Below are 26,709 nucleotides of genomic sequence, written 5' to 3' on the forward strand. Positions count from 1 at the left end.
TCACCACCATGGTGGGCTGCAGTTTCCTGAAACCACAGAGACTTTGTTAAAACAGGACTGAAGTTATGAAGGGTTCTGCATTCTTAGCCGCTGCAAAGTATGTTAGGAATGGAAACGAAAGCAGTCCATGGCGGTGACCACTACACAGAAGCTGAGACCACACTCTAATTTTGCATAAAATTGCTAGTTCTGATTCTTTTCTTTGTTCTGACTTTCATTTAGACCGTGAGGATTACATTTAGTTGTGTGTCAAATAACATCTTGAAAATAAACTCAGAACCATTTAGCCCTCAGTCATGTGTACTAACCCACTAAATGTCAATGCAAATATTTTCGAATATACTAGTAGACACACTCTTTAATAACAAAGCCAACACAGTCAGGGGAGTAAAAAGTGGAAGAAACATCCAAAGTGACACTGAAGAAGGACAAGGAGGATGAAGAGGAGGGAAGAAAAGCAAGATGAGAACAAGGAATCACTTTTCATTTGGGAAAAAATTTGGACTTTTATTTATTCACGTATCTTGACTAATCTGGGAATTAACAGTATTTTCAAGAAAATGGTGAGAGCTTGTTATAAAGATAAGATTAACTACCAGCCTTACTGGGCTAATATGCTACTAAGAATTGGCTACCAAACGCTTCAAACTTTGAGGCTTTTCTTTAAAAACTATTCTGTGGGGGGATAAAACTAAGCATTTTAATGAAAGAAAAAGCAGACTGAAATTCCAGGAAGAATTTCAAAGCAAAATGTGCCTTCTCTTACTTAGCCTCAAGTTCATCAACAGTCACCTGCACTAGCAGTGAAAGTCACACTTTTCCGTAACAATCATGACGTCCTTTGGTACATGTACAGATTCAAGATGTAGTTGTTAAAAATGAATAAACAAATGAGTAGAGAATTTTTGAAAAAAGAGATCTTAGGAATGAGTTCTTCAAGAGCTTTGATAGATCAAATCAAAGCATTTATCTCAACCTGCATCCTATTTTTTTTTTTCATTTTTAGCCACCCTGCAGCGTATGGAGTTCCCATGCCAGAGATCAGATCCAAGCCACAGTTTCGACCTGTGCCACAGCTGTGGCAATGCTGGGTCCTTTAACCCACTGTGCAGGGATTGAACCTATGTCCTGGTGCTGCAGAGACACTGCTGATCCCGATGTGCTACAGTGGGAACTCCTCACATCCTATTTTAAAGTGTGTATTTGGGGAGTTTCTGCTGTGGCGCAGAGGAAACAAATCTGACTAGGAACCATGAGGTTGTGGCTTTGATCCCTGGCCTTGTTCAGTGGGTTAAGGATCTGGCGTTGCCGTGAGCTGTGGTGTAGGCCGGCAGCTATAGCTCCAACTGGAACCCTTGCCTGGGAACCTCTGTATGCTGCAGGTGTGGCCTGTAAAAGCAAAAAATAAATAAATAAAAAAAACAAAAATAAAGTGTGTTTTTGGGTACAATCGAAAATTTCAGAAAGAATCTCCCAGGAAGATGGGTGAAGTTTGGTGTTTGTAGGGTAAATACTGTACACAAAGAAGATGGCATTTTAATGTAATTTATTTGAAATGCTTCCAGAAAAGTTTAAGGCCAGTATACAAAAACATTCATTTCATGAAAACATTCATTGACTTTCTTCCCATAGGCCAGCCCTTGACAGACTTTTCTCAACAGGCTGGCCAAAGTGGCTGATGGCTCCTGCAAAGAATGATTCATTCTTTTCCCCACCATCAAACAACCTTTCTCGGCTTTTCTCTGTTTCTATCTGCAGCAGGTTCATTCACTCGCCAAATCAATAACAACTGAAGAAACAAAGCAGTTTTAAATAAACTTGTAATAGAAAAAAAATCACCATGTTTAAAATCTATAAATACAGAAATAGGCTTTACAGGATAAAATTGACTACAACTTTTTTTTTTTGAAAAATAAGTAATATACCTTGTTTTTACATTGATAAATCTTGTCACACAGCTTCTTTGAATGTACATGACAGATGTACATAATAAAATGACAACATAGTATTTACTGCTTTCCTTTCTGTAAACTTGAATGACACAGAAGATTAAAAAAAAAAGCAAAACCTTTTTTTGGCAATAATTTAGAACCGTTTCTACTAGTGCTGGTGTGGGTACAATTTTGCACAAGTCATCTTTAATATTTACACTCGCAGGGAGCTTATCTGTGTATGTATTCAGTTACCTTTCTTCCAAGGTCTGTGACCCACCCTGCATTGTAAATCAAGGCTGGACAAAGAGGTTACAAGTTTGGCTAACTGATCCTAATTAATCATAGAGTTAATTAAGTTGGCCTCTGGAGAATGTAACTGTGATTCCGATCCCAGTACAGAGACAGAGACAGCAAACTGATGACCCAAAGGCAGAGCGGGAAAACCCAAGGCCTTTCCCAGAAGGACACTGGACTGTGCTTTTCTCTTTTAATGCTTCCCACATAAGGTCACGAAGGAGCACTTTTTCCAAATTCTTCTTACATGTTTCTATAAACAGAGTCACTGACTCGGCTGCAGTCTCTTGTCCTCATCTCTTCATTCACACTCTAAAGTATGAGTAGTCCCAGGCAGATGAAACGAAGCAAAGATTGGCCTTTTTGTTATCTTGCCAGGTTTCCTCAGGCCCTTTGATGAGTTTTCTTCTGATGTCTTAGGCTAGAAATGGCTCTGTAAGGCCAGCCAGCATCTATGGAAGAGACTTCCTGGTGCAATGCACATTTTAGTTCAAGCTTTAGTGCTGACAGCTGCTTTTGCGCTGGTCCTTTTAAGGTCAGACTCTATTTCATGTTCTAAGAGATGACTGCATCAAATTTGCATCAGATGAAATTGCAAGGTCAAGACAGTGCTTCTTCCTTTGCAAAATTAAGCCTTCAAAAGCCCCAGGGATGTTTTCATGCTTTTTGGTTGGATGACATTGAACCAATTTCACTTGAAACATTGATCTTTCCCAGTTCTCCTTCAAATGCCATCATGACACACAAGTGACTTCCTCATATCCTGTTTGCAAAGCCCTTTGCATTTCATTTCATGTCTTCAGCAACCCTGTAAGGAGCTAGAAAAATACTGAAGGACTCTTTCAGCAAACTACATGAAACAGTACTTTACAGAGGCTTTCTATTTTTAAAAATCCAGCAAGACAATGAAAAGTAACTTGTTCAAGTACTTCTCCAGCCATCCAGACACTTGGTAAATACAATACAGGGTAACAGTTGCCACAGATTCCAGCTTAGACAGATTGGCAGTTACAGTACAGGGACAAAAGTACAGATAGAAGAGAACTGGGTGAACATGGTCACACAAGTATTAAAAAGTGCTTCTCCAAATCGTTCCATGTGTGGAATGCAAATACTGTACAGGTAAGACACAGGGTACTTCCAAGAAGTACATGCTTCTGTCAGACATTGCTTTCAACATGCCTGCTGTTCCCACAGGAAGAGTCTGTCTGCTCCATGCGCTCACAGTCTAGGCTGACTTCACTCGTGTCCATACTACAATCTGATTCACTGTCTGACTGGTCCATCTGCTCAAGTTTTGTTTCTCCTTGTAGCTCCCTGCCCCTGGTGGCGGGATCTAGGAACGGTCCCTCAGAGTCAAGTACCCCAGCCTGGCCAGCAGCACACAAAACTGTCTCTTTGGCTTGACGAATACAGTTGAGCCACTGCTGTTTGTTGAAGGTGTCGTTGGCCTGCAGTGAGTGGGTCTGACTTTGGGATCCATTTTTGAAACTTACTCTGAAGAAGTTTTTAACTAGAAATGAAAAACACATTAAAAAAAAAAAAAAAAAAAGGTTAAGGGACAGGTATTTTTCCAAGCCAAAGGCAAGACATGCAGTGCCACGAACCCCCAGTACCCACAGCAGATATCACCAATTCATTACTAATTGTGTCCCACTGATCCAGGACATGGCTCGGCTCCACCCTGCAGCCTCCATCAATCAACAGGTATTGACACAGGTCTAGCAAATCAGCACAGAATGAAATCTTGTATTTTAGGGGACCCCAGAGAACTGGGTACCAATCTGGCTGCATATCAAAATCTCCTAAGAGTATGTTAAAAATGTAGATCCTGGGATCCTACCCTTAAAGATTTGGATTCCATACATCTGATGTGCACCTGATAACGTGTAATTTCAACTGCCCCAAGCTAGAGCTTTTTCAAGTTTAAGACGCTCTTTGTAACAGCCAACAGGCCCATGACCCTCCACAGTACCTGTACATTTAGTATCCAATGACTGAGAAGATATGTAAAGACTCAGAACTCTTATAACGGGGTTTCATTTTAAAATGAAGTGAGGGAGTTCCTGTCGTGGCGCAGTGGTTAACGAATCCGACTAGGAACCATGAGGTTGCGGGTTCGGTCCCTGCCCTTGCTCAGTGGGTTAACGATCCAGGCGTTGCCGTGAGCTGTGGTGTAGGTTGCAGACACGGCTCGGATCCTGCGTTGCTGTGGCTCTGTCGTAGGCCGGTGGCTATAGCTCTGATTAGACCCTTAGCCCGGGAACCTCCATATGCTGCGGAAGCGGCCCAAAGAAATAGCAAAAAGACAAAAAAAAAAAAAAAAAAAAAATGAAGTGACATTTTCATAACCTCAAGAGGGGCTACCTGCCTTTAAAAACTGGTAGTGCATAGTATGGAAGACATGTGACTAAGTTTAATAACAACATTAATTGGCATTTAATGGGCCCCATGTGTCTACTTGCATGCAGTTCACAGAAGCATGTGAGTTCATTCAGTCCCCTGCACGATCCCTGTAGCCAATAGACTAGCTTCAGATAGATTCAGGCTCCACTCCTTGCTGTGGGGCAAATGCCTTAAGTCCTCTATGTCTCAGTTTCTTTCTTTGTAAAATGGGGAAAACAAAGAGAACCTACCTTAGATGGTTATTAAGAAGGATAAATGTGATAAAATATTTAAGTGCTTATACTTATGCCTGGCATATATAGTCAGCACTTGAGAAATTTAAGTACTATTCCACTAGGGTGGAGGGATTGGTGAGGAGGTAAGAGGCAGTATACATTAATTACTTTGACAATACAATGCTGATATTAACCCAAGAGGCTCAAATGCTACTTTCTCAAAGAAGACATCCCTGACCATTTCATCTTAAACAGACCTCCTACTGCTATCCCTTTCCATCTCCTTCCTGGGTTTTAGTTTTCATAACAGTACCTGGAATATTTAATTGCTACTCACCTATCTCCTGTGTTATAATGTAGGTTCCACAGGGCTTACAAGGAATTGAGCTGTTTGGTTCATCAGTGCTTGCAAGAGTGTTTGACACATAGAAAATACTTGGTGAACATTGCTATTTAAGTGTCTCTTGGTTAATTCCTTTGTTTATCAAGTCTCAAGTTAGAGAAGCCAGTTCAAGTAATTAGAGATAAACCCTCAACCCAGTTGCCCATAGTTGTGTCTCGTTAGAGGTAAGTTTGCCAGTTCAACTACAAAAATCCATGTTATGCAACTGTAGTCATATAGGGACTGTATGGTCCTAAGAATGTTTTTATCCAATGGAAGGAGTCAGAGAAAGGGAGCTTAAGGGGCACCAGTTATGTGCAGGCAGGTCAGCTCCAATGTCTTACTCTTTTTTTGCTTTTTAGGGCCACACCTGCAGCATATGGAGGTTCCCAGGCTAGGGGTCCAATTGGAGCTACAGCTGCCGGCCGACGCTGCACCCACAATGACATCAGATCTGAGCCGTGTCACAGCAACGGGGGATCCTTAACCCACTGAGCGAGGCCAGGGGTCAAACCGGCAACCTCGTGGTTCCTAGCCAGATCCATTTCCGCTGTGCCACAATGGGAACTCCTGCAATATCTTCTCAGTCCTTCTAACAACCCTATGAAGTAGGTAACGCATGTACCTCCCCACGCCACACTCTGCAGATGGGAAACTCAGGCTCACAGAGGTTGAATAAGGTTACACAAGTAATGAAACAAACTGGAAGGCCATTTGACTCCAAGGCCATGGCTCTTCCCTTTTCACCAGCCAGCCACTCCCTCCACACCACCACAACCAAAGATGTTCAACAGGTCAAAACAAACAGTCCCCCATACTTCTCTCATTGTTGCTGAATGCCCCTCGCAGGGAGCCGCCCAGCCGCACTTCTCCGTCCTGCAGGTCTTCCAGCAGGAGGTCCTTCACGGGGATAGGCTGTCGGTACAACTGGTAGCAGAGCTGTTCATTGTGGGTGACGGCTCGAGTGATCACAAGCACTTCTTGGAAGAGGAAAACATGCAGTTTCTGGAAGAAAAGAATCCACAGGATTCCCCTAAGCAATCATCTAGCAAATGGTTAATAATGGACCTGGATAAGAGGGTACCAGGTTCACACTGGCTTCTCAAGTTCTAGGCTCAAATTTACCTCCAGGAGAACAGAAGTTGGAGGTTGAAGGCATTTCTAGATGCATCCATTGCCTTTCCTATAGGAGTGCCTCCCTAGGGCCCCACTGAAGAAGACTTTTCTGCCTTAAGATACCTACAGCCATGTCTGCCGACTCCAGGGGCAATTTACAACCTGTGCAGACACATATAGCCTCCAGTATGTTCTTCTGGGCATATACAAAAAAAAAAAAAAAAAAGACAAACTCCACACAATGAAGGACATATTGAAGGAAAAAGAAGTTAGTGCTCACCTGGTTTTGGTTTACTGTACCCAAGATAACTCTAAAAGATCAAAATGAGTAATAGTCTATAAAGGATGAGACTAATATTAATCCTTATCAGAGCCTAATATTAATCCTTGCTCCCCAAATCCATAAAATACTTGTTTCTTCAACCACAGAGCTGATTATCAGCTTCATCCAGGCTTCCCAGCTCAGAACACTGCCCAGCCCAGAGGAAAGCAGTACATGTGGCTGCAGCCACAAAGAAGGATGATCAAAGAAGTTGTTCTTCTCGGGTAAGTTCATAAGAACCTCAGTGCTCTGAAGAGGTTGTGCTTAAAAGGCTGACAATTGATGTGTGTGCTGTGGGCAATAAGAGAATCTCAAAAATAAAGGCTTGTCTCAAACCACATCATGAAAGCAATTTTACTGGGTGGAGCAGGAGTAAATTGGCTCCATACAACTCCAAGTGCCAGACTCTTTCCACAGCTTGGAAATGTGGGAAGCTGAGGTGAGAAGATCCATGACCTTGCAGCTGGCTCTGGTTTTCCAGTGGAAATATTTGGGAATGTCAGCCCAGGGAAGTCAAAGAGAAGACCAGAAGAGTGAGGCTGGAAACTCACGTTAAAATCTTGATTTGGGGCCAGGGAAGTACACTCAGAATTATCAGTTTTAGGAGTTCCCGTCGTGGCGCAGTGGTTAACGAATCCGACTAGGAACCATGAGGTTGCGGGTTCGGTCCCTGCCCTTGCTCAGTGGGTTAAGGATCCGGCGTTGCCGTGAGCTGTGGTGTAGGTTGCAGACGCGGCTCGGATCCCGCGTTGCTGTGGCTCTGGCGTAGGCCGGTGGCTACAGCTCCGATTCGACCCCTAGCCTGGGAACCTCCATATGCCGCGGGAGCGGCCCAAGAAATGGCAAAAAGACAAAAAAAAAAAAAAAAAAAAGAATTATCAGTTTTCTATTTGGAAGAAAAGATACTGTGGGTCATCTAACCCCACGGACAGATAGATGGGGACACACACACACACACACACCAAAAACTGCAGAAACTAAAGCTCAACCAAATATTGGCTAGAAGAAACACAAATAATGATGGTTCTGTATTGGTGTGAATGGGTAAGGGGGAGGTTTGAAGATTGAAAAACAGAGTAAAGCACAAAATAATCAAGTTAAGGGCTTTTTTTTTTTTTTTTTTGGTGTGGGAGCTATGGTAGAGAGAACGTTAAAACTTTTCTTTGGCAAATTGGGACGGGAAGGGAAAGGAAGGGGTTAGTCATTGTTTCACATACTAAAAACAAAAAAGAGATTTTTATCCCATTACTACTTTAATCAATCTTCTAGCCAAGGTAGGAGGTTTGAACTCATCTTGTCTGGGCAACCTTTAAAAAATATCCTTTGGAGTTCTTGCTGTGGCACAGCGGAAATGAATCCGACTAGTAACCATGAGGTTGCAGGTTAGATCCTCAGAGGGTTAAGGATCTGGCATTGTGGTGAGCTGTGGTATAGGTCACAGACGTGGCTTTGATCCCGAGTTGCTGTGGCTGTATCATAGGCTGGCAGCTGTAGCTCTGATTCAGCCCCTAGCCTGAGAACATCCATATGCTGTGGGTGTGGCCCTGAAAAGCAAAATAAAATAAAATAAAATAAAATAAAATAAAATAAAATAAAATAAAATAAAATAAAAAAATCCCTTATTTTATGAATGTTCACTGAGAATTCCCCTTCTTAGTCACAGCTCCTTGTTGCCCTCAAATTATTGAGATTTTTTTTTTCTGACTCAGGGTTTTGTTCATAATGACTTTTACAATTCTACCAGGGGTAAAATGAACAAATAAAAACAAATCTCTCACCCCAAAAGAAATCTTTGTTCTCAAAATTCTATCTGCCTGCCACATGAACTAGAAAGAGTTCATCTTTAATGCCCTAGGCACAGCAAGCCAGAGAATCTCAGTCTTTGACTGATGGACAGAAAGGGAACAGGCACTCATTTCCTGGAGTAATGCATCTTCCTGATTATTTTTCAAGGGCTCCTGAGAAAGAATGTTGGAGGAGCCAGAGCATCAGACATTGTAAGTCCACTAGTGTTTTCCAAAATCAGCAAAAACCAGAATGGAGCTTTCTGGCAATCAGTAACTCCTTAGTCAAACAGAAACACTTCTTCAACCAGTGGCCTGAGACAGGTCTCATAACCTCTGTTGCAATAACAGCTGGTTAGATTTACAGCAGCATGGATAATGGGTGCTGCGACATGTACTCTATGATTTCAAACAACACTTTCAAGCCTGCTCATGAACGCCCCTGTTCAATCTAGGTCAAAAGGGCATCCTTTGAATCATCAAAGCTTTATTAAGAGCTTTTCAATCTAGTTTTGGCTTTCATTCTAAGGGTTGGCTAGATATTAGAGATGAAACACTAAAGAAGTAGAGACTGTCTTTCTCAATACTGAAATTCAAATATATAAAATAGAATATTATATACATTATACATAATATATTTAAATTATATACGTCTATATTACAGATTAGCATTAATTTCTATTGACTACATAAAGAAATAGCCTGGTGAATTGAACGAATTTTGAACTCTCATATAATTCAAATCCATTTTTCCTTCATGTAAGAATTTATTCATTCATTCACTCATTCATTCACCTAACATTACTGAGTGCCTTAGTATGTGCCAGGCCCCCATAAGAGTTGGGGATTGACAAGGCACGGTCTCTATGCTAAAAGAGCACAGTATAATTATAAGATGATTAAAAGCCACATGTAAAATGGTGATTTTCTACATTAGTCACTTAATTCACTATTCACTAAATAATATGACCAGTTTTTATAATTCAAAAAATTTAATGTTACGTTTCTTCTGATAATATTAATTAAAATCTAATTTTATAGTTATTGACTCTAATTATAAAAATTGGAATTGAATTTCACGTCTTAAAAAAAAAAAGAGCATAGTATAATGGAAGATACTGATGGAAAGATGCAGAATCGTAACACACTGTAGTAAGCCCTCCAGGGGAGATCTGTACAAGTTATTATGATAGAAGAAGAGGAATACTTTCTTTTTCTTTTCTTTTTTTTTGCTTTTTAGGGCAGCACCCATGGCATATGGAAGTTTCCAGGTTAGGGGTCAAATCAGAGCTACAGCTGCCAGCCTACGCCAAAGCTCCAGCCTGCGCCACAGCCATAGCAATATGGGATCCAAGCCACGTCTGCGACCTACACCATAGCTCACAGCAACGCCAGATCCTTAACCCACTGAGCAAGGCCAGGGATTGAACCCACATCCTCATGGATCCTAGTCGGATTTGTTAACCTCTGAGCCACGAAGGGAACTCTGAGCAATACTTTCAATATCTACTGAGGAATAAAAGCCAAGAAATTGAGTATCTACAGGACAGAGCTAGATATACAGCCAATGGTCTGTATATAAACAAAAAACTGGTCTCAAAATGTCAGTCTGTGCTTAGGTACCAATTCATAAAGAAGAAGCATTTCTCACGAAGCTAAATGAATTCAATTTAAGAGCTGTTTTTATGAGATCATATACTTGTAATATCTGATTAAAATTACCCATCATTTTCTAATGTCAAAGTGGGAGATGGTAACTGTTTTGTATTATTACTTTTTTTTTTTTTTTTTTTGGTTTTTTGTCCTTTTAGAAACATATGGAGGTTCCTAGGCTAGGAGTCTAATTGGAGCTGTTGCTGCCAGCCTACGTCAGAGCCACAGCAATGCCAGATCCGAGCCGTATCTTTGACCTACACCACAGCTCAGGGCAACGCTGGATCCTTAACCCACTGAGTGAGGCCAGGGATTGAACCTGCAACCTCATGGTTCCTAGTTGGATTATTCATTTCTGCTGCGCCACGACAGGAACTCCCTGTTTGTATTTTTAAAAAAATTTTTTAAACTTTTTTTTTTTGGTTGCGTTCAGAAAACTGCTTGTATTTGTTTTTGTTTGTTTGTTTTGTTTTTGAAGGTCATGACCAAACAGAGAAAAAGTCAGCAACTCTATGTTGGTTTTGAAAATTTTTCTGAGTATGTAGTGGTCATGAAATTTAAAAATATATATATATAATGTATACTTTATGAGTTATAGCTATCTAATATATAAATATATAAAAATTATATAAAAGACACTGAAAAAGCAATTTTTGTCTAAAGAATGTGACCCTGGATAGGGAAGGCATAGTAACAGGAGGCTCAACATCAAATGGATTAAGCATTTGGGCTGGAGGCTAGGATGAGACCACTGAAGGGAGTAACCACTCACCACACCCCGGTTATTCTTCAGTTCGCCGTGACAACACAGTACTCTTGAGCTGTCGATCAGGGAGTCTTTCTGGCCTTCTTCCAGGTAAAGAAGTCGCTCTTTATAATAGCGGCATTCAGATTCTCCAGTTTTGGTGTTGATTTCTGCCACGATTCCCTGAATGATGTTTATCTGTGAAAACAAAAAGAATGTATGATGTATGGAAAAAGTAAGCAAACCATCCACACTAACATGGCCAGGGGACTCAGCTTAGAAAGTCGCTATGATACACTTGAATCTAATTCTGAGATTCTGTTTTCTACGTTGCTGCTTGGGAAAAGGGGAAAAAATGCTTTTAATCTATCCATCTATACATCAAAACATATAGATAAATACAGTATACATATACAGAGATTTATATTACATATAAAACTAACATTGATGCATAATTTTATTTGAGAGGAAGAGATATAAAGTGCTACTTTTCTTTTTGTTTTTGTTTTTTTTTTCCTTTTCTAGAGCCACTTCCTGAGGCATATGGAGGTTCTCAGGCTAAGGGTCTAATCGGAGCTGTAGAACCCGGCCTACGCCAGAGCCATAGCAACTCAGGATCCGAGTCGCGGCTGCAACCTACACCATAGCTCACGGCAACGCCCGATCCTTAACCCACTGAGCAAGGCCAGGGATCGAACCTGCAATCTCATGGTTCCTAGTTGGATTCGTTAACCACTGCGCCACTACAGGAACTGCATAAAGTGCTACTTTCAATATGCGGAACTTAGAACCACTGAGCTTCATGGCGCACATCTCTTAAAACATGCTCACAATGCTGAAAATACAGGCATATAAAAAATGTGGCCAAGGAAAGAAAACAAAACAGAACATAATAGTCTAGAAAAGGGGAGTTCCTGTCTTGGCTCAGGGGTTAACAAATCTGACTAGGAACCGTGAGGTTGTGGGTTCGATCCCTGGCCTCACTCAGTGGGTTAAGGATCCGGCGTTGCCATGAGCTATGGTGTAGGTTGAAGATGCAGCTCGGACCCCGAGTTGCTGTGGCTGTGGTGTAGGCCAGCGGCTACAGCTCCGATTAGACCCCTAGCCTGGGAACCTCCATATGCTGTGGGTGTGGCCCTGGAAAAGACAAAAAAAAAAAAAAAAAAAAAAAAGTCCAGAAAAGGGATTGTCCTTTAGGATTTGAAACCCCATTTCAAGGTCTCTCTATACACATTCAATCTAACCCACAATTAATATTTGCAAACTGAGTGTGAATAAATGGTTTGGTTATCTTTTTAGTCACAAACATAAATAAGTTACAAAGGTCAGAGAATTAGGAATGGAAAGGCATTAGGAGTAAGGGTGGGAACAATTGGTCTATATACACTCACCTCTATGCCTACAGTACATGTTAATAAGTTAGGGGTAGAGGGATTTCAAAGCAATGGTGGATACATTTTTGTTATTACAAAATGAAGCAAAACAAAACAACAAGAAGTTCCTGCTGTGGCACAGCAGAAACGAATCTGACTAGTATCCTTGAGGATGTGGGTTTAATCCCTGGCCTCACTCAGTGGGTTGGGGATCTGGCATTGCTGGAGCTGTGGTGTAGGCCTGCAGCTGTAGCTCCGATTCGACTCCTAGCCTGGGAACTTCCATACACTGAGGGTGCAGCCCCCACAAAAAGCAAAACAGAACAAAACAACAAGAATATAACACTGAGACATGGTCAGTGGACATTTATTCTGATGTAGTGTTGTTCTATCATATGAATAATACATTTAAAAGTTAGAAAATTCTAGAAAACAAAGGAGCAAGAAATTAGTTGAGTAAAAACCCAATGACATCAATTCAAGGCAAAGTAATGACTTCCTCAGCAGAGTTCTCTGTCCTCTAAAAGTGAAAAACCCAACAGTCCCATTTTTCTTGTGGTGGTACTAATGGAAAAGAACTTAACAGATAAGAAATGTTATCAATAAGGCCTCTTCTTGGTCACATTTACTTAAAGGAAAAATAAACCAGTCTCTGAAAAGCAAGGTTTTAAAAGAGGACTTTACTCAGTGCAAAGCTACTGGATCTTATGTTACAGTGGCAGTGAATTCTAAGATTGTTAAGTGGTTATTTTTCATTTGCCTTCTGCCCAAAGCAACTGGATAAAAACGTCTACCCAGTTATAACTTTGGCACTTGCACTCAAGTTTGATAGACTACCTTACGGCTTTGAGCTGAAGTCTGCTGACCACATCCTATGGAGAGATGCATATAATCTGTACACGTGTGTAGTTACTAAAAGTTTCAAAGATCATTTATTTTACTTTTCTCTGCTTCCTAAATTTGGAGCTAGCACTACTTTGATAATAATAATAATAAAACATTTTGCTTTTAAAAATACAGGCTCTTTATGTTACAAAAGAAAAATTTTTAGTCTTTGATGTCAATATTAAATACAAATCCTGTGAAATTAATCTGAGTTTCACTAACACAAAACATGTAATAAATAGATCAGTTTGGTATACAAATTTCCTCCTTGTTTCTTTTTTCCCCCTTTTGGTTTTTATTTATGTTTATTTTTAAAATTTTTTTAGGGCTGCACCCACGGTATAAGGAAATTCCTAGGCTAGGGGTCGAACTGGAGCTACAGCTGCTGGCCTGTACCATAGCCACAGCAACATCAGATCCGAGCCATGTCTGTGACCTACACCACAGCTCATGGCAATGCCGGATCCTTAACCCACTGAGTGAGGGCAGGGACTGAACTTGGTTCCTTATGGATGCTATCCAGGTTCTTTACTGCTGAGCCACCACAGGAACTCTCCATCTCTTGGTTTTTAAAGATAACTCATGATTTATTGTCATTTTCAAAAAAATAAAAAAGAAATTTCACAAAATATACTAAAGCTATGACTAAGCCTCCAAATTAATTCAATTAATGCTTGTTGAGTACCTATCTGCTTATTTTTAAAGACTTAGAATTAATTGCTGTGGCTCATCTTATCAGTTAACTATTTATTACTAGGTGTACCTCGGCAGCTGGAATTAACCAATACTTGAGTCAATTTTCTGAATTTCCTGCAAGTATCCACAAAACCAGGAGGAAAATATTCTGTAGGCATAAAGATGCATTCGTTTCCTAATTTAACTCGGCAACTGAACATCTGGCAAATCATATGAAGATTAATAAACTCAAACGCCACCGTGGTTCCTTAGGCAGCTATGACTACTCTCAAATGCTGCTTATTTCTCTGGTGTTTGAAAAAAATAAAAAGAAACAAAACAATGGAAACAATTAGTGTTATTCCATATTCTACGTCTATGTAAGAGTAACTGTGGGTCTGCCTTTACTTATTAAAAACAGTATTTAAAAAACAAACAAACAAACAAACAAAAAACCAGTATTTTGTATTTATATTCACCGGTTCCTGAGAAGAATTTACTTTGTAGAAGTATAGCGAGGAATAAAGTTGCATATAGCAAATTGCCAAAAGCAAATGATTGTGGTAGTTATGCATTTAAATTAAATTTATTGCTGCGTCTCTCATCTGGGTTCAAACTGAAGGGCAGGGGCTGGTAAAGGGAGATGATGAGAGATATCCATAACAGAACAGGGATTAAGCCCACACATGTTGGAATCATCCTCAAAGAGGAATCTGAAAGCCCTGTCTGCCTAGTCCCTTGTGTGGTAATATCATCTACTTATCGGCTCCTGATGTGGACCAGAATAGCAGCCTTCACTGCTTTGCATCAAAAGCAGGACTGTTCTTTCCATTGATTCCAGTGATATATATTTTTTAAAGGAATTGGAACAAGGGTGGGCAGAGGGAAGAGATTGGCTGCAGGATCATTTCCTGGCTGAAACAATCCTTAGAATTTAAAACATTTAATAGCCAGATCTCTGGCATATCTGAATATCCAAAGTCCAATTTTAAGAAGTTCTCTTTGGGGGGAACTCTCTATCAAAACACTTTTAAGAAATTCTAATACAGATGTGGAATTTATGCACTGCATTAAAAGCAAGACCTTTCTTCAGATCTAATCATAAGACTGAATGCTCGGTGTAGAAGCAACTTACTTAGAGTTCTCTTATTTTCCCCTTTCTTTGGTGGAAAATTTATTCAGGGGACATGTAATTCAAGTGACATTGGTACTGTGTATTATATGGTTATCAAACAGTCACAATGCACCCAAGAATATAGGGCTAAATATTTCTGCTCATCTACGGTAGAGCCATAAGGATTTTGAAAAGAAGGGGAAAAAATTGCTGTGCCTGTATTGTGTAAATGGGAACTTAGAAGATTTGCTTTGTAGAGTCTTCATTTTCCAGTGCATGGCATACCTACCATGCTTCGTGCATCTGTCTGAAGAACTAGGTGCAGATTCGGCTTTCGAAAATAGCATCACATTTTATGCATTAGGGAAATTGGTGCATCCTTTCAGATCACAAACAATCACATTCTAACCTGTTTTTAAATTTAAACTTTAGCTTGCTGGGTGTGTTTTTTAAAACAGAGCATTATTCTTTCATGTAGCATACTAAAAAGAAGAAAACTTAACTGTGAAACTCTGAGCAGGCTTGTGTGCTTTAAAAAGTAATTATTTAGACTAGCTTGAGCTCCCTGTTGTTCTCATTCCTACAGACCACACACTGGCTGGAATGAAATACGGATGGGAGGCAACCCTATTGCTTTTCCCAGTAATAAAAACAGACATGATGAAGTGAGATGGGTTTCATCCCTGATGCCTGTGTCCCCCATCGTGCTGGACTGGGAGCCTGGTCTGTGCTTGTTGGGCCTGCCAGACACATCAAACACCTCGTGAATCAGAATCAGGAAATAATCTTTCCTCATTCTCTATCCCGACACAGACAACTGGCCCAGCTCTGTACCAGTGAAGCTCCTCCACGGAGCCGGGTGGCCACACAGCTTTGGGCAGTTTCAAAGGCAACAGGGGCTTAAAAAAGCATCCGGGCTTTCAGTTCCAAGGTATAAGATGATAAAGAAGTGGAAAAGCCACAAGATTTGCAGTCTGCACTGAGAGGGTTCGGATATTACTTGCTGGCCCAGGACTTGGATAAGTTATTTAACCCCTGCCCCCACCCTCACCCAGCCTCACCTGGAAAAGGAAGATAGCTCTCACATGAACAGGTATCTCAGAGGTTATCATGATGATTAAATCAGATACATAACATATAGGGCAATTACATAAAGCTGATTTACTAGGTATTCAAATATGTCAGCGAGCACTACTATTTTTATTGCTGTTGTTGTTACTATTTATTATTAGGCCCCTCTCTGGGAAGATATAGGCAGTTTTCTCCCCATGCTCAAGGCTTCTGGTTTGCTAATAACTTATGCATATCCTCCTTTTGTTCTTGTCCTGGATCCAGACAGGGAATGAGCCCTCTGAATTGGTTTTTTAGCCTCCATCCCCAATGCTACCTCCCTGCGCAGGTTTCCATGACAGCACACCTGGACCACTGTAGTATCCTACCACTTGCTTCCCTGCCCTTAGTCTCCTCCATCCCATCTGACAGATGAAGAGTACCATGTCCAAGATTACATAGCGTGTCAGTGATGGAGCTGGGATTTGAACCTTGAATCCAAACTACTTAGAAAACAAAACAAAAACACAACAAAGGGAAAATGTCTCAAACTGATATTTAAAACTCTCTATAACCAATATGAACCACCAATCTCCGCCTCCTCTCCTGTTATTTCCTGAGTATAATCAATGCCACACAGACTGATCCATGGCATTCCCTGGCATGCCTGCCCTGTCATTTCTTCACACCTTTGATCAGGCCATTTGCTCCTCCTGGCCTGCCATCTCCATCTCCTGTGCCCTGCCCCACAGAGCACTCCAATCAGAATCAACCTCTCTGGGCAGAATGTTCATAGTTCGCCATATTCTCACGGTATGTACCCCATTTTTCCTGGTCTTCTCTTGCTGTTAGGGAAGAATCCATATTTCCCAAACCACCCAGCCCCATACTCAACAGTTGCTGGTGAGCGGGTTGGACTAGGCTCCACTCTGCAATGTGGGGCTGGTGAGAGCTGGGTCTTAAATGGGTGTTTGACTTCACAAATAGGCTTTGTGGCAAGGATGCCTTTTAGGCAACTTGCATTTGCTAACTAAACAAAGCTATTCATTTTCAAATCTCCACGGAGATCTTTTTTTTTTTTTTTTTTTTTTTTTTTTTTTGTCTTTTTGCTATTTCTTGGGCCGCTCCCACGGCATATGGAGGTTCCCAGGCTAGGGGTCGAATCGGAGCTGTAGCTGCCAGCCTATGCCAGAGCCACAGCAACGCGGGATCCGAGCCGCGTCTGCGACCTACACCACAGCTCACGGCAACGCCGGATCGTTAACCCACTGAGCAAGGGCAGGGACCGAACCCGCAACCTCATGGTTCCTAGTCGGATTCGTTAACCACTGCACCACGACGGGAACTCCCTCCACGGAGATCTTAACCCTCAGTTAGCAACTGTAACAGATTACAGAGTCACCTATGCAGAATCAAGAAAATTTAGAATCAAAGGGACTTGAGAATGCATTTCATGTAAATACTGCATTTTATAGATTAGGAGTAGTATTTTAATGTTTTTTTTTTTTAATTTTTTTTTTCCTTTTGGCTTCTTAGGGCTGTACTTGTGGCATATGGAAGTTCCCAGGCTAGGGGTCAAATCAGAGCTACAGCTGCCAGCCTACACCACAGCCACAGCAATGTGGGATGTGAGCCATGTCTGTGACCTACACCACAGCTCACAGCAACACCAGATCCCTGACCCACTGAGCAAGGCCAGGGATTGAACCTGCATCCTCATGGTTCCTAGTCGGATTTGTTTCCACTGCACCACAACGGGAACTCCTGATTAGGAGTAGTATTAACTTGTAAAATCAAAACATGGTTGAAGGCAGAGCCAAGCCTGGAACCCAAGAATCCTGAGTCCCAGGTACCAAGGCCCCTTCATTCAGCCATTGGGGAAAATAACAAGGGAAGAGAGAAAAAAACAAACTCACAGCTTCTTCCAGGTGCTGCTGATCTGGATTATCATTCGGTGTGTGCCTCAAGATTTCTCGAAGAAGCAGAGGGTATTTCACCAGACGGCTTCTTGGAATATCAAGGAAATTCCAGAGATCTAGTTTGCGGCTAAAGGGGGATTCTAAACATCGCTGTAGGAAGTCTTGGACTCGGTGATCTTGTTTCTTGTGGTCCAGCAGAGCCTTGGCAGCTACTTGATTGCTGCAGTAGCTGTCATAGGAGCTAAGACAAGGGAGCTAAGAAAGAAACATTAAAAGACGGTTGGAACATTAAAATAATCGTGCTCTGAAGCTACATTATTCATTGGGTCTGAACAAAACTATAACTGGTCTCCAGGCCTGACCAATATTCCTTTATCTGCATGGCTGGAGGAGACAGACAGCGGAATCTTCAAAATGGCAGGCAATGGAGAGGTTTTTTTTTAAGCTCTGGCTTGACTGCACAAAGTTATTTTCTTAGTTGTATGTTTACTTTCTTGATTGATGAGATCCTAATAATTTGCTGCATTTCTGTCAATCTAAACTAGACATAAAAGAACTGAAATTACTATATATGCACATAGTTCAGAATTTTCCTAAACTAAAATTATTGCTTATGCAAACAGAATTGTCCTAAACTTTCAAAAGTACCTGGTGAGAGGAAAGCCTCCCCCCCCTTTTTTAAAATAGAGATTCTTTTGAATTTATTAATAAGAAACTAATCTTGAAAACTTAGTGCTACAAAAAGAAAGGAACCAGACCCCACAGCCCAGCCTTTAGCATGACCCAGGGCAAGCACCTCCACATTAGTTTTAAGGTACCTGATTCAAGGAGTTCCAAAGAACTCCAAGAAGTCAAAGCAAAAGTATAATTAGTAAAAAATTAGAGGCAAAAAGCATTTAGAAAAGACTTTTAAATTAGTTCTACAGACCAGAATGATTCTTGGCTATACCAAATGGTTAACATTACAATTCCATGCAAAGAACAACTCAAGCTTTAGAACACCTCAACTCCACTATCTTCCTTCCAGCCAAATACTAATTTCCCTGACATGCCCCATCAGTCAAATGGTACAAACATGGAGTCAGAGACTCAGGGAAAGAGCTGTTCATTCCTTCCTCACTTCTATGAGTGCCATCCAAGACTTAAGCATCCTAATGCATGGGCTCTCAGTTTCCAGAAAGTCACTGGAGGCAATAAAATGTAGCTAATGGCCCTGATGTGTTTCCCTTGGACGAGAAAGCCACATTTACCACTTGCTCAGCAGGGGGATTCAGTGCCAGACAGTGACAAGAGGGTCTTTCATCTCTGCATGCTCGGTACTATACATGGGCCTAGTGTATGGTACACATTCAGTGTCTGTATTCTGAATGAACAAACAAATGAATGTTTAATGGATTACCAGATTAGGTAATATTTGCCGGTTTATGAACATGGCTTAAATTGTAACAGCATCTGAATAATGGGTCAAAGTTAAATATTCTGCTTCTTCTTTTACACCTTTAATTGAAAGTATTTTCTTAATGACTAAAACCAAACAAGATATCATGGATATAATGGTTTTTTTTTTTTTTTTTTTTGGTCTTTTGTCTTTTTAGGGCTGTTCCTGTTGCATATGGAGGTTCCCAGGCTAGGGGGTCTAATTGGAGCTGCAGTCACCAGCCTATGCCAGAGCCACAGCAACGCCAGATCTGAGCTGTGTCTGCAACCTACACCACAGCTCACAGCAACACCAGATCCTTAACCTACTGAGTGAGGCCAGGAATTTAACCCACAACCTCATGGTTCCTAGTCGGATTGGTTTCTGCTGTGCCAAGACAGGAATTCCTCATGGATGTAATGTTTAAAAAGTTTACTGTTGAGTTTAACATTTCTTAGAAATGTCTACTTTCTTTACATGTTGTTTTAAAAAACCCTCTACCCTCTTTTTTTTTTTTTTTTTTTTTGTCTTTTTAGGGCTGCACTTGAGGCATATGGAGGTTCCCAGGCTAGGGGTCCAATTGGAGCTGTAGCCTCTGGCCTACACCACAGCCACAGCAATGCCAGATCCAAGCCGCATCTGTGACCTATACCACAGCTCATGGCAATGGTGGATCCCTAATCCCCTGCGTGAGGCCAGGGATCTCGAACCTGCACCCTCATGGATACCAGTCAGATTCGTTTCCGCTGAGCCAAGACAGGAACTCCAAACTTCTATTTGTTTTATTTATTTATTTATTTTTCCTGCTGTACAGCAAGGGGACCAAGTTACTCTTACATGTATATATTTTTTTCCCCACCCTTTGTTCTGTTGCAATATAAGTATTTAGACATAGTTCTCGATGCTACTCAGCAGGATCTCCATGTAAATCTATTCCAAATTGTATCGGATAACCCCAAGTTCCCGACTTTTATTTGTTTTAAAAAGAGCTATAGACATCCTTGCCTCAATGTTGTATTTGAAAGTAATGATAATTGGTGCTTACACATACACACAGACACACATGCATTCACTTCCCAGATATGGGATTGTGGCTTGTAATTCAGAGCTTCAGAGTTAATTAATAAAGAGCCTCAGGCCCTCTTAATTTCATTCTACTTTGTCACCTTTTAAAAAGACCTGGAAATTTCCAATGTTTTTATTACAGAGAAACAAATCAGTAGTAACCATCAGTAAACTAGTGAGATACCCTAACCACACTGCTGCTTGCTATCCAATGGGCCATTACTTTCTCTGATCCTGCACCCCTGCTGCCATGGCAACCAAATCCTGATCTGGTCCTATATTCACACCTGACAAGGGTGCTCATTTCCTGAGCAGAACCCAAAAAGCTATCTGGTTCAGCTCACTGGCTAGAAAAAGCCCCAAGTAATCTATAACTCGACAGAGAATGAAAAATGTGCAGAGAATGGTTCCCAAATACACACACACATTCACTTATAGAAAATGTAAGAAGCGATAACACAATAGTTAAGAGGACAGACTCTGAAACCAGGCAGAATCATGCTCAAAGCCTAACTCAGACAATTACTAGTCAGGTGACCCTTCAGGGAGCCTCAGTTTCTCCACTTACAAAATGCACATACTAATACCTTTTTTCTTGAATGAAATCCTGAGATAGAGCAGATAAAAAGCATTACACAACAAAGCAGAAGCAGACCCAGAGACAAAAAAGACAAACTTATGGTTACCAAAGAGGATGAGGGTCGGGGAAGAGAGAAATGAGGAGTTTGGGATTAACAATTAGGTAAACAATGAGGACCTACTGTATAGCACAGGAAACTATACTCGATATCTTATAATAACATATAATGGAAAAGAATCTGAAAAAGAATAATATATACATATGTATATATATGGGATATATATATGTATACATATATATAAATATAAAACTGAACCATTTTGTTGTATACTTGAAACTAATACAACATTGTAAATTAATTATACTTCAATTTTTAAAAAAACATAACACAAGTTTGGTTCCTGGTTAAGAATCAGTAAGTACTAGATATTGCTATTATTTATCCCTAGAATTTTTAAAAAATTTTTATTTATTTTTATTTTATTTATTTATTTATTTATTATTATTTTTTTGTCTTTTCCTAGAATATTTTTATTGAAGAAATTCTGGTTTAGAGAAGCAAATCTAGTCTGATGGATGTCTGTCCCCTCTGTCCTAAAGCTTTGAACTAGCTCTTTAAATAGACCATTAAGAATTTATAAGGGAAACTCTTTCACTTTTTTTTTTTTTTAACTAATTCTTTCTATCTCCCTATCGCTGAGAAAAGGGATAGAACAAATCTATTTTTTTTGCTTCCATATACCCTGCCTCTCTCTTTGGAATGAAAATTTAATTAGAACCCAAATTAATATAAGAACTTCTGCCTTGGAGAGCTTATAAATTATTTTATCACTGAAAAAACCTTAGCGTGAAGATAAAGTCACTTGGGAACTTGTGTCTTTATGACAGAGGAGGCTTATAAGAACAGGCCAACCTGTGAGTAACCAGGGTGGTTCCCTGAAAAAACCCCACCACTCTGTTTAAGGTCTTCCAAGTAAATGTAATTGATTCATTCTAGGGTCAAAAGGACTGGTCAGGGCTATCCACTTGGGAGGCTCACTTGTTTAAAAGGTTTTTTTTTTTTTTTTTTTTTCCACTTCTTTTCCTTTGGGGAGAAATAAATCAATTTTTCATGGGTCGAAATGGGCTCTGACTTTTCTCATTCAAAGTCCACTAAGATGTTTATTTTGTTCTGTTAAAAAGACCAGAACTCAAACAGATGTACCCCTTGGTTTACAGTTCCCACTCACACGGACACATCTGCAGTTAAAAGAGGGAAAACATTTAACAGCTCGTCAGGCCTGATAAATAAGGACTGTTTCTCATGAGGTCTGGTAACAATGGGCCAGTTGTTTAATTTTAGCCTGCTCTTCACCCTGCAAGGCCCCATTTTGTGTCTGAAAGGTCCAGACTGCAGTGGACTGGCATGGACGAACTTCTTTTGGGTACAGAAAAGGACTGCAAAAGCTATCCTCAAAGCAAACCAGTATCCTAATAAAAGTGCATTTATTTCAGAAAAAAATTAGTAATAAGGCAAATGCATTCATTTTTGCTTCTGGTGTGAAGTGATGATTTGTATATGACACCTTGTAGCTCTGCATTGCCTTTCGTCAAAAACAGAGGAGTCATCATGCTAATTCTGGAGGGTTGTGGGCTCACTCCCACCAAAGCCATCCACAGACTGAGGAAGTTCAAGAAATACCAAGGCAGACTCTCTCCTCTCATTACACCTCCTCTGTCTCCAGCTGTCTGGCTCTCTTTAGAGAAATTTATCTGTGGGCAACGAAGACATCTACCACGGCTCATAATAAAATGAAAGTCAAGGATATAAGATGAATGGTCTCTCCTGAAATATTGAGGCACATTTTCTAAATTATTCATCCTAGAACATTACTTCCCTTTCAGATTCCCTTGGGATATTTCAGCCTCAGTGCTAAAATTGACTCCTGAACTGGAGCTGAAACCCTCAGAGTTTCTTGATCAAGGCAGTAATTGAGAAGCGTAAGTGAGAAGATCAACATCAAAACTTAGGAGCAGGAAGGTTTAGGAAGGTTAAAACACAAATAAAATGGAACTGGATAAACAGAATTCACACAGTAAGAGTAGGATTTATAATTTCCACAACACTCTCCAAGCAGTGGAATGACTCTAATACTTGCTGTTGTGGCACTTCCTGCTTATTTTTCTGGAACACTGTGTGGATCAGAGGGATGAGAGACCTAACCCTGCCTGGAAAAAGTTTTCAAAGTAATCTGCTCTCCTGACCTGCTTCGTAACAAATGAAAAACACCTGGAGCAGGGGTGAAACACTCAAGGACTCGCAGAGTGAAACAGAAATGTATAATAGGGAGTGGTGGGGACTGTGGAAAAATAGAGTCCATGCCTTGCCTAAAATAAATTAAACAAATGAACAATCACTTTATGCACTCAGTAAAACACAAATTCAGCCCTAGAACCATAAATTCACAATCCATAACCTACAGTCAGAGCTGATTTCTTCAATTAGGAAAGGGAATGGGTTATATTGGGATAAAGTTCAGCACAGGACCCAGCTCTCCTAAGAAGTTACTTAGTATAAGATATATGTTAAACATTAAAAACATTTAGTTATTACCTTGTTTATGAAATATTTGACCATAGAGTTTTTAATAGCATGAATAAAAGGCTTTTATAGTGCTAGAGAGGAAGCTATTCATGAATTTTTTTTTCTTTTTTTTTGTCTTTTGTCTTTTGTCCTTTTTTAGGGCTGTACCCGCAGCATACAGAGGTTCCCAGGCTTAGGGGTCTAATCGGAGCTATTGCTGCCAGCCTATGCTAGAACCACAGCAACGCCAGATCTGAGCCATGTCTGTGACCTACACCACAGCTCATGGCAACACCAGATCCTCCTTAACCCACTGAGCAAGGCCAGGGATGAAACCTGCAACCTCATGGTTCCTAGTCAGATTCGTTTCCACTGCACCAAGACAGGAACTCCTATTCATGAATTTTCATTAGAATAAAAAAGGCAATAACTATATTTGTAATTGGCCTGATGTGAATATTAATTAGTTTCACATTGCTTGATGTGAAACTAGTAACAATTTCATGAATAACTTCACTTCTTTTATTGCACAAAGCCCATGTTATCTTTAAGTACATTTATAATAATAAAAAAATGTTTCTATGCTTTGAGGAGATAAAGCCTAACTATACGATATTTTTTTTTTTTTTTTTTGGTCTTTTGTCTTTTTAGAGCTGCACTCACGGCACATGGAAGTTCCAGGCTAGGGGTTGAATCAGAGCTGCAGCTGCCGGCCTATACCACAGCCACAGCAACTTGGGATCCGAGGCACGTCTGCAACCTATACCACAGCTCAGGGCAAGGCCAGATCCTTAACCCATTGAGCGAGGCCAGGGATTGAACCCATGTCCTCATGGATACTAGTCAGGTTCATTACCACTGAGCCATGATGGGAACTCCTGTAATGATAAATTTTTTCTGCTGTGAAGCCAATGCCTTCCAACAAGAAAAAGTCAAGGTGAAATGAAACTTCATCTACATTACTGAAATTTATCGTCAATCAAGACAAGAGAACTTTTCTTACCCAGCCCACGAGAATGGGACCAACGTGTTCAGTCGAGCCATCAGGCTTCCGGACATCTCGAAGCTGACTAAGGAGGTCTGGTAAAAAATAACAAATGGAATGCTTATTTTGTTAGGTATGCAAACATGAATGGGGCTATAAGATTCTGAGTTACTCACATTATTACATAACCGTGACTTGTTATAAGACAACTCACTCAAGGCTACAAGTCACAACTCATTCTGAGAACAAAATTATACCTTCGTGTAGAGGAATTAAGGAGTCCAGTGTTCCAAAAATTTGATTCAACTCTTGTTCTGTCATTATGGAGAGTTTCAGCATGGGGTCATGATAGGCCTGCACAAGAAGGGCAAGAGATGGAAGCAAATATTTAAAATCAGAGGAAGTAAGTTATTAACATAAATGGCTTCTGAGATCCCCAACGCAATAACAAAATATTTGGCTCTCAACAACTTCTCCCATAATGCTGCATAAACAGAAGAAGGGTGTGGCTGGAGCAAATGAAAATCCAGCATTGCCTTGAGCCTTCTATGGTTGTTGATAAACCAAAGCAGAGTTTTTAAGAGGTTTTTTTTAGCGTATTATACATCTCAGAAAGGATACAAGTATAGAGCAGATTTTATTTGTATAATGTTTTAAAAATTAACTTTAGTTAGATAAGACAGCTTAAAAAACCCTACTTTACACAAAATTAGTTACTAGCAGGTTCTTTTTCAATTAGTCCATATTAAAATTAAGTAAAGGAAGAAAAGAAAAAAACATAGTTGTTAGCCTTTACTGTGGATTTGAAGCAAAGAGGGCAAAATGTCTGCCAGTCTTATCACCTCGTATTAATGATAATTAAACCACAAGAATACATAATTATACCCAGAACACTACAATAGAATACAAAGACTCAGATCACACAGTCCCTGCCTTCTGGGGTGGGTGGTGGTGGTGGGGCTTTTATAAAGCTACCTGTGAAGATAAGAGGATCAGGGAATTAGAGGTAGACCGGCTAAGGGAAATTTTAAAGATGAGCTGCTTGGCAGAGAGGAGGAGGCAGTAAATACTGTTGAAGAATGAACTGAGATTTGAACTTCCTTTTTCTTGGGTGGTTTTTTAGGGCTGCACCCATGGCACATGGAAGTTCCCAGGCTAGGGGTCTAATTGAAGCTACAGCTGCCTGCCTACACCACAGCCACAGCATCTCCAGATCTGAGCCATGTCTGTGACCTATATTACAGCTCATGGCAACACCGGCTCCTTAACCCACTGAGTGAGGCCAGGGATTGAACTCGCAACTACACGGTTCCTAGTGGGATTCGTTTCCACTGCGCCACGACAGGAACTCCAAGATTTGAACTTTCTTCTGAAGGATGGGTGGATATGGATGGCTGAAAGGAAAGGGATGGGTTTCCAAGAAGGGAAGACCAGCAAAGCAAAGGACAGAAGTAAAACGTCTTAAGGGGCTTAAGGGAAATCTTGACACAGGATGGAGGAGCTGGACATATGCCCACCAATATGTCTCCCAGAATTAAATGCCTTCTTTGTCCCACCATCTTCCTCCTCCTCAGCCCTGCCCAAAACTCAATTTCTTGGCTGTTTCCAAGCAAAGCTTGGATGGCCATCTCTCAGAAATGCTACAAATGGGATTTCATATTAGCAGAAAGTTGGACTAAGAACACTTAAAAAAGGGAGGTGTCCTTCCAACCCTGATTCCTTGAGGAGTCTGTGAGTATCAGCTGGAGGAGTCTGGATTCTAGCCTCCATGGGGGTCACTAGAATGGAAAGGTTTTTGTTGTTGTTGTTGTTCTTTTCTAGGACCGTACCCATGGCACATGGAGGTTCCCAGGCTAGGGGCCTACGCCAGAGCCACAGCACCGTGGGATCCAAGCCACATCTGTGACCTACACCACAGCTCACAGCAACACCAGATCCTTAACCCACTGAGTGAGGCCAGGTATAGAATCCATAACCTCATGGTTTCTAGTTGGATTCGTTAACCACTGAGCCATGACGGGAACTCCATGTAATGGAAAGGTTTTTGAGGAAGGACTGCTGTCAAAACTATACAGAATACAAGGCACGAATTTCAGCCTCTTCCACACACAGTATGATTAGAAACAAGTTTCCATATAACTCATAACTGGAGTTTCTCTTGTGGCAGTGGTAATGAAACCGACTGGTATCCATGAGGATGTGGTTAGATCCCTGGCCTTGCTCAGTGAGTTA

The 26,709-nt window shown here is 40.7% G+C and overlaps 1 protein-coding gene across 5 annotated transcripts in view; it reads right to left on the reverse strand.

Moving 5' to 3' along the window:
• ARHGEF3 (Rho guanine nucleotide exchange factor 3) overlaps positions 1,530-26,709 on the reverse strand; it is a 342,982-nt gene continuing 317,802 nt past the window's right edge. For all 5 annotated transcript variants that reach the window (XM_021068992.1, XM_021068994.1, XM_021068993.1 and 2 more), the window contains 6 exons: positions 24,735-24,831; positions 24,496-24,572; positions 17,865-18,122; positions 10,879-11,049; positions 6,050-6,236; positions 1,530-3,741 (listed from right to left, as the gene is read on the reverse strand). In XM_021068992.1, the coding sequence (XP_020924651.1) occupies positions 3,389-3,741; positions 6,050-6,236; positions 10,879-11,049; positions 17,865-18,122; positions 24,496-24,572; positions 24,735-24,831 (1,143 nt within the window). In that variant the 3' untranslated portion in view covers positions 1,530-3,388. The remainder of the gene's footprint in view (positions 3,742-6,049; positions 6,237-10,878; positions 11,050-17,864; positions 18,123-24,495; positions 24,573-24,734; positions 24,832-26,709) is intronic.

The sequence above is a fragment of the Sus scrofa genome, chromosome 13 (assembly GCF_000003025.6).
Source record: "Sus scrofa isolate TJ Tabasco breed Duroc chromosome 13, Sscrofa11.1, whole genome shotgun sequence".
Lineage (NCBI taxonomy): Eukaryota > Metazoa > Chordata > Mammalia > Artiodactyla > Suidae > Sus > Sus scrofa.